This window comes from Myzus persicae, unplaced genomic scaffold (assembly GCF_001856785.1).
Source record: "Myzus persicae strain clone G006 unplaced genomic scaffold, MPER_G0061.0, whole genome shotgun sequence".
Taxonomy (NCBI): Eukaryota; Metazoa; Arthropoda; class Insecta; order Hemiptera; family Aphididae; genus Myzus; species Myzus persicae.
The window spans coordinates 110,905-120,147 of NW_019104085.1; the positions used below are offsets into that span (position 1 = coordinate 110,905).

The 9,243-nt window shown below is 36.0% G+C and overlaps 1 protein-coding gene across 3 annotated transcripts in view; it reads left to right on the plus strand.

The window, feature by feature from the left end:
• LOC111038515 (low-density lipoprotein receptor-like) overlaps positions 1 to 9,233 on the plus strand; it is an 85,562-nt gene extending 76,329 nt beyond the window's left edge. The window contains exons 8-16 of one of the 3 annotated variants that reach the window (XM_022321650.1): positions 477 to 777; positions 1,216 to 1,434; positions 1,596 to 1,950; positions 2,664 to 2,862; positions 3,235 to 3,306; positions 7,892 to 8,010; positions 8,200 to 8,355; positions 8,565 to 8,582; positions 9,124 to 9,233. In XM_022321650.1, coding sequence (XP_022177342.1) covers positions 477 to 777; positions 1,216 to 1,434; positions 1,596 to 1,950; positions 2,664 to 2,862; positions 3,235 to 3,306; positions 7,892 to 8,010; positions 8,200 to 8,355; positions 8,565 to 8,582; positions 9,124 to 9,168 — 1,484 coding nt within the window. In that variant the 3' untranslated portion in view covers positions 9,169 to 9,233. The remainder of the gene's footprint in view (positions 1 to 476; positions 778 to 1,215; positions 1,435 to 1,595; positions 1,951 to 2,663; positions 2,863 to 3,234; positions 3,307 to 7,891; positions 8,011 to 8,199; positions 8,356 to 8,564; positions 8,583 to 9,123) is intronic. The other 2 variants (XM_022321652.1, XM_022321651.1) reach the window with 2 other exon arrangements.
• The last annotated feature ends 10 nt before the right edge of the window (positions 9,234 to 9,243 follow it).

Genomic DNA, 9,243 nt, shown 5'->3' on the forward strand with positions numbered 1-9,243 from the left:
TTTTCGACTACTTTTTTTTTTTGAACATCTATTTATTTGTTATATCTATTTTTGTAAATGCATTTGCGTGACGTGAAATAACATATATTCATAAAGTATTAATTATTAATGCTTGCCTCGAATATGGAAAAATTGGAAAATCGGAATTCATTATAATAAATTTAAATTTCAGACCACAATTTCATATTATACTGCAAAAGCAAAAATAATATAACCATATACAATATTATGGTGATACTGGGGGATTATAGATCCGATACAATATGTTCTATGGTATACCAAAGTGGTAAAGCCAAACCTATAGACATAATTAATTAGTCTAAATGGTAGCCAAGAATGCAGGATAATATTTTTAAACTGCTGCAGTGTGTAAGGCGTAACACTAAATGATTTTATACCGATTCAAAATAAATCTATTTACTGGACAGGCACGACGGATTTGTTTATTATTTACTGTGCGATATTAAAATTTGCAGACGTAAACGAATGCGAGATCGAAGGCAGCTGTTCGCAGATATGTATCAACGAAAAGGGCACTTACAAATGTGAATGTGAACCGGGATACCTGCGGGACCCACAAGATCACACCCGGTGCAAGGCAATGGAAGGACACGCGTCCCTCTTGTTCTCCATGCAACACAACATACGGAAGATATCATTGGATCATCATGAGATGTCCGCCATCATCAACAGCACGAAATCGGCCACGGCCATCGATTTTGTATTCCGCACCGGAATGATATACTGGGGAGACGTATCAGAAAAGAAAATTTACAAGTAAGTATAATATAATATTATATAGATTATATAGTATTTGACACGGCCGCTGGTAAACTCGTAATTGTCATACTCACAGATAAGGATTGACGATAAAACTGAATTTGAACTTTGAACATCAACGAAAAGTAATAGATGATTATATTTTTGTATTATTTAAAAAAATAGTGCGACCCACCAAAAGTATAATCGCGACCCACTTTTGGGTCGCGACCCACAGTTTGGGAACCTCTGATATAGCGGCATACGTTCACGACATTCTTAAGCCTGTTTCAAACAAACCGTTTTGAAATGTCAACTATATCTACTGCGCTAGCCTATAAAACATAAAAAAGTCTACCATTTTTCGGAGCTTCCATTGACCGTGGTCGGGGAAACTTATCACTGCAAAAACGATTGTGTATAATATAGGTGATAATGTATTGTTCTTATTTTCAGAGCGCCGATCGACGAAGGCCGACAACGGACAATCGTAGTGGAAAGCGGCTTGTCGTCGGCCGACGGTTTGGCTGTGGACTGGATTTACGGACACATCTACTGGACAAACGCGGACAAGGACTCCATCGAATTGGCCAACTTCGAGGGCAACATGCAGAAGACGCTTTTCAAGTCGGAACTGAAGGAACCCAGGTCGATAGCCGTGGACCCACTCAACGGGTAATTAACAACAACGGCCTCCCCTACCCAATCTACAAAACAAAAATAAAAACCCAAAAACAAATCCTACCGCTGACCGTGTTTCCGTCATGTCATATCTACTAATACACAGTCAATAACATATTATTATTAATGCAAAACAAACGCGGGTCTGTTGGCAGGTGGCTGTATTGGAGTGACTGGGGTAGCAACGCAAAGATCGAACGGGCCGGCATGGACGGCACCCACCGGGAGGTGATCGCATCGTTCGACGTGAAATGGCCAAACGGCATCACCCTGGACCTTGTGTCCAAGCGGCTGTACTGGGTGGACGCCAAGCTCCACACCATTTCGTCGTGCAACTTCGACGGCAGCCAGCGGCGCCTGGTCCTATTCAGCCCCGTCTGGTTACCGCACCCGTTCAGCATATCCACGTTCGAGGACTCGCTGTACTGGTCCGATTGGAACCAGAAGGCGATAATCAAGGCCAACAAGTTTAACGGTTCCAACATCACCACTGTCACCGCCTTGCACATGGTACATAATATTACACACTTATTTTTTTTAAGACATCGAAAAAAGTCAAAACCGACATAGTATGACGATCTGTCGCTGCAGCTCATAGTTGCTCTGATTTTAGACCGACACCCTCTACGATGAAAATGTGCGCAAAGTTTTTCTACACAAGATCCCTCTATAGAGGAACGTCGTACCTCTATACAGGTGGTACTGAGGAATGGCAGTAAATATGTCCGTATAGACTGTAATAATACAAGTCGTTTGAGATCGTTGCGCAATATAGGTAGTTGAGATCGACGTGATCAATGAATAATATTATTAAGTTTGTGTTTATTGTTTTGTTTCCTGTTCGACACAGTAGGCGACGTATTTTGTTAACTGCAATAACCGTGTCCGTGTGTTTTTTTGAGCCTCCGATGACTGAATTTTTACTCGGTGGCGTGGTGAACTCAAAATAGCCGTCTAAGCCGAACGCCTCTTGACGAATATCGGTGGTGGGGATGGTAGTGGGCAGAGTTTCGCTCTTAATGCACTCCCCCTCTCTCATATCGGTATCATAATATTTCATACTGTAGGTACGTGTCACGACCGCCGCTCAAAAGTCTCAATACTCTCCTGCAAATGTCGTGACCTCAAATCGCATGCGCGTGTTGTTATAGGACCGCCGCAGTAACCTTTGCATTAATTATGCTTGTAACAACTAACAATATTATACATTATCGCCGTTTCAGACTCAGAACCCGATGGTGGTGCACGTTTACCATCCGTACAGACAACCCGACGGCGTGAACTACTGCGCCGCCGTCAACGGTCACTGTTCCCATCTGTGCCTGCCGGCACCGCAAATCAACAGCAAGTCGCCGAAAATTTCGTGCTCTTGTCCCAACGGTCTGATGCTGATGTCCGACGGTCTGATGTGCGCCGAAGAAGGTAAGCGCCGTGACTTCTATAATTACATAATATTTTTTAATATAAATATTATAATTTGAACGACTTGCGATGCGACATAAGTATATTATTCGCCGCACCGTATACACACGCAGTTCTGCGATCGCCAAAAGTGCGGTAATGGTAATGTTTTTTTCAACCATATATATTTTTTATTATTAATTCTTATTCTTTTGCAACACTACCTAATCATAATAATACTTGATTGATTTTTCTTCCGAGTGGACATTGTTGTTGTGATAATAATCACATATATTATTAGTTATATTATTATTACGTTTTGTATTTTGATCGTTTTTATTTTTTGTCTTTGTTTTTCACCATCTATTGTTTTTTGGTTGAATAATTTTACAGCTAAGAACTCAACGGTTTTACCGAAACACCACAAACCCAGAATTTATAAAAAATTCAATATTACGCTGATAAGTGAGTACATATATCAATATCCGTGGACGAAACCTGTGTACATATTTATGTATATCTTCTTCTTTCTTCTGTGCAAAACTTCTATTATAACAATATAATATGTATACCTATATATAATACAGGAATGAGCAACATATTTTACAATTCATAATTCAAATATAAAATAAATACATATATTATCATCTGTCTAAAGTACTATAAATACTTATTTCCAAAAAAACATATTAAATAGGTACCTACAATTACACATTTTTTTGAAAAAATCATATTATCTAATATACCAAATATAATATAATGGCATGCCACATAGTTTTTAATAAAATAAAAAAGTTTACCATCACTACTTCGAAGAAAAGATTGAATTTATTTGTATTCCTCTATGATAGACTAAAACAATAAGTTAATAATATAGATACCTAGGTACATGTTGGGTACTATTGTTAACATTTAAAAAAAAAAAAATTCAAATTTGTTAAACTCAAATTTATGTTTGTAACTTATAAAATGTATTCAAAATATTTTATTTGCTCATGCCTATATAATGTATACAGTATACATATTATACGTTGTAATATACACACGCTTGCGGTGGTTGGTTATACCTTGTACATTTTTGTGCTCTCTTCGCCTGTCTCTATACGTTATAATATACGCGTATCACGTCATTTTTCTCGTTTACCACTTAAAAATATTACATTTTTATTACCTATAATGTGTTAAGTACTATTCGGTAAAACGAAACCGATAGCATTGAGAAAGACCGCGTATCAAAATAAATTCGCATACATATTATTTATACATTGTGCCGCGTCGCGCCGGTGGGTTCGGGTTTTCTCAATAAGTTTTAAATCGGAATTTGAACGGCCGAAAGTGTTTTGTGTACTGCTGCTATTCTCTGCTGCTAAAAGTTTGCCAGATCAATGCAATTTTCAAAAAAATAAAAACTTTATATTTTCCTCCTAACCAAATACGTGACAATAATAACTGCAGACTACACCATAGTCGTACCTTCTATATATTATTAAACTGATCAATATGCTGCAATATTGCTGTGGGTTTTGTTTTATGAGTTTCATAGGATATATACCTATTTATCTCTCTGTCGGCCCACACCCTACCAAACAATCAGACAACTTTGCGGATGGCGAGAAAGTAATAAATGCGTGTTAATATCTCGTGATCTCTCTCACCGTTAAGCCTTATTTATTTTCATCACCTCGAGGGTCATTTTATTTTTCCGTTAAAAGAAAAAAGAATCTATATTCTTTTCGCATTTAAAGAATTCACTAAAAAACTTTGAGCTTAAAAAAAATATATCTGAAATATTTGAAAAGTATATATTTATTGTGCAGTAATATGTTATAATTTAGAATGTTTAATAAGTGAATTCCATCTGGATGATTTGTTGTTCAATAATTTACATGTTATTAGCATTGACTTTTTTTCTTTGTAACTGGATTTGACAATATATGATAAGAAATCACGTATAACATTATAATAATATGACTTGCCGCAATTCAAAAAAAAAAATGTTTCCAAGTAAGAATCCAATACGATAGGTACCCTGCAATTACAAAAAACGCATTTATTCAAATGTAAGATAAAATAGCACATCAACCATAAATAAGGATTTCACTTATCGTCATTAGGTACAGAGAACTCTCCTACAGTTTATACCTATATGTGGATCGAACTTTGATTGATTGGATTGGATCGTACGTCTTAAAGGTTTCATCTACTTGGCGACAGTTAAAAATCGAAAACCGTTTAGGATCGAATATCACATGGACTAAATGGAAAATAATGAACCTATATTGGGCCTGCAGATGGGTACAGTATTAAATCCTATTGAGAAAAACATTTTGCCGTCCGTACGAGCTATATACGACAATTTAGAATATATTATAATAATTAATAACTAAAAAAAACGAAAATATCACTCCTTTCTGCGCACTTATTTTAATATAATAATATTATACATTATCATAAGCTCTGCGTAACAGCTAGGTACCTAGGTACCTACCTACTTTAAAACCAGCAGATTGTAGCTGCAAGGACGAAATTAACATGCGCACGGCTCACACGCTACTTTAATAAGTCGTATTTAGTTGTATTTAGTATTTACCGCGTATATGTTATAATTATTAAGTTCATACAATAATTAAAATAATATTATATTGTAGTGTATTATAACTACTATCGTGCGAACGGAATCGAACACGCAATATATTATATTATATTATTATATACAACATACAGTCATGATACACATGACAGTCAAACTATAATAATCTATATAGGCACTAAGGCACCTCATTAATAATAAGCTAATAACAATCACTGCGACTTTGCCATCAAATCGATTAACTATAAATGTATCATAGTTTATAATAGGCATAAACTATATAAACTTTATACCATTATTAATTTAAAGTACATATTTGTTTGGATTCGACACCAATTTTCTCTATATTACATTATGAATATAATTTTATAGTCCTATATAGGTATAACCTATATTTAGCGAGATTTCGGGAGTCTGTGTAACCGTGTAGGTATTGAATCTGGCGTCGTTCGGGGTTATGTCCTGTGTATAAAATATACGTATACACTTATAAATAATATACGCTTTTAAAAATAATAACAACATATATAATGTATAGTTTATATATAAGTCACACACTATATATAATAGTATAGGTACGCACTTCTGAAAATGCATGAGCACGCACAGTAGGTACCTATATGCATAACTTATAATACCTACGCACGCATTGTACCGAAATAGAAACCGAACGATGGCGACGCCGCTGCAGGCGCGATGTCATCTCTCCACGCGTTGGGCCGCTCCCAAAACGGTCCAAGAGACGCTGTCTAGGCATAAATGAGATAATAATATTATTATTATGGCTTGTAATTCTTCAAAGCGCTCGCTGTATACACGATAGATACCTACATCAAACAATATTTATTATATTATAATATACTTACGCGTATCTGCAGGTGGTGGTGCATTAGTAGAGCTATAATAATAATAATAATACGCGTGAGTATAATATATTAATGTAAGATTATTGTAATATTGTAAAGTATAATATCGTGTGTATCCGCAGTCTTATATAAATATATATTAATATTATAATATAATACACCAACGTATATTTGTGCTCTTAACGTCCCCGGCGGTATAATTTATTCGGAATAGGTAGAAGTATGCGTTACCTATTCGGAAAGATCTGCAACAGAGAGAGAGAGAAAGAGGGAACATATTATAGAGACTATATTAGTATAATATAATATTACTATTATTTGCCCTTGGAATCGGCATCGGGAAGTAAAATCATAAAAACCGAACTCACGCGCAGGAGTCCTTGACGAGGCTGATGCGACGCGTTTGTGTGCGGTACATATAATATACGATATTATTATACATATATTATCGTTGTGTTATACGCATTATATATACGCTCGCCTCGCCCGCAGTTGGTGTATTCTTTCCGTCCTAGTCGTGGTGTGCGCATCCAACTAAATCATCTTCAACAATAAATTATATAATAATCTATCTGTCGGGAGATCTATTGTTTGATTTTTGAGTGATACGCCTGTAAATTGTAATAACGACGACGACAACAATACAATTAAAATAACTGTAACATTATAGTATAACTTCGATAGTATAATAAATTATTATATTTTACGATATAATAATATTAGTATATAGTTTTTTTTTACATCGGTGTACTATTTCCGTTGTTTACGGCAAAAAAACAAAAAAAGGTAAGTGTCTATCTAAGTGCTTTTGTACGATACGCAATGAGTCTCATCCTTTATATGGGGCTTTTCATCGTAGTCGGCTGTACGTATAATATGGTATTTGTGGTATTTGTATAAGAATTGTGTGTATGGTACGTCGAGAGACGCTAGGCCTGCGTGTTTTGGAAGGCATTTTATACATTTTTTTTCACCAAGTCCAAAATGCTCGTCCCGTCATTGGAAATCCCCATAATATGATTCCTACCAGAGATTTCTCGCCTGTCAATTCTCTCGTCGTGTACTATACACCAAACACGTACCTAACCAATTGTATTAAACATGTATATTACTAGCTGTTTTGGGTACCTATTGTCATTTATAAATCATATTGTTTTATTAAAATACCAATGCAATCAATTTTATACACATAATTTTTTTTATTTTAATTTACAAATGCAATCAATTTTATGCAATTCCTGCATTTTATAATATACCTACGACTGCCGACGTTATATTATTATACCAGTTAGTTATATGACTGACTTCGAACTGTTATAATTATTTATATGTTCCTATACTACGTGTCCGTCGTCATCACGGCTGCTTTAGTGCACTATAATTAATATTATATAATATTTCTATTATTATTTATGCATTTATTTTGGTGGCGGTGCAGGTCAAATAATATATTTTACGAAAATATATTGACCGACTTCATTATAAATATATATACACTTGCATACATTACACATATATTATAATATCATGTTGTTTGTGATTCTTCACACGTCCGTTGGCAATACGTCCTAACGCCCGTTCACTCTCATTGCAGATACGAACAGAACGATGACGGAAGTAAACGTCAACGACCACAACGAACAAGAGGACAGCGGACTCATAGCCGCCATAATAATATTCTCCGGTTCGCTATTGATCACTCTCGCAGCCCTGGTGAGTGAGCCCTCATCTCGTCCAACAACGCCCTTTTGGCCTTTCGGACCGTTAGGTTCGGTATACCGCGGTACCTCGGCTATATATACAGATACCGCGGTTTACTCGCTGCAGCGTGCATGCACGTCATCACGCAACGTAATGTCTAATACGCTCTAATGTATGCTCGGTTTGTAAATTATGTTCCAGGGCGCTTTCCTGTTGTACCGGCACTACTTGCACCGCAACGTGACCAGCATGAACTTCGACAACCCCATCTACAGGAAAACGACCGAAGACCAGTTCACGCTGGAGAAGAGTCAGTACCAGCCAGCGAGGGTATACCCCACATCCGTCGGCGAGGAGGTAAACTTCAACGTTATCATTTAAATATCCCCGAAAACACTTCCCCGTCACTTATCATCCCCGATCACCACACAACCACCACCACCCGAAAAATCCCAGCAAAGTACCTACTTAATATTATGTATTATCGTCGATGCAACACCGTTAAGCTACATACTTCGATCTTTTCTGCTCTTAATTTTTTTGCATTTTTACACGCTGCGTGTTAGTTCTTTAACGACAACTCGGTAAGTCCACCGAACAATAATATTAAAATGTGATGTTATAAATGTACACTACGTATTAATGTATGTTGTAGTACTATATAGACCAGTGTTTCTTAAACTGTGTTCCGCGGAGGTCACTTCAGGGTTCCGAGAAACTTGTGTTTTTTTCTCAAAATTTTACATTTTAACACAATGTTTTTCATTTTATTGCAAATAATTTTTACATAAAATGACACATTAAAAATATTGAAGCGAAATTGTGGTTCTAATTGTCAAGCTGTAATAACTTATTGTTGAAAGCTAGGTAAATTAAAAAAGCTAAAAAGCTAAAAAAAAGTTGGGGTTTCACGATAAAAATGCAACTAAAGAAGGGGGTTCCACGGATAAAAAAGTTTAAGAAACGTTGATATAGACTATATAGTAGTAGTATAGTAATAATATAATAGTGTCGTTTCACACGTGCAATTTTTGTATTTACATAATAACGACACACATGACGATGGTGTTTTTTATACCTACCTACGCGTTGTTTATTTGACTTGTGTATTTTATTTTTTTTCAGGCCGAAGAGCCGTTGACTCGTCCTGGCACCAACGAGTACGTCTAAAGTATAGACCGTTTATAGTTTCTCTGCACACAACACTAGTCAATGAAAAAATAAAAATAAACAAATTACAAATCG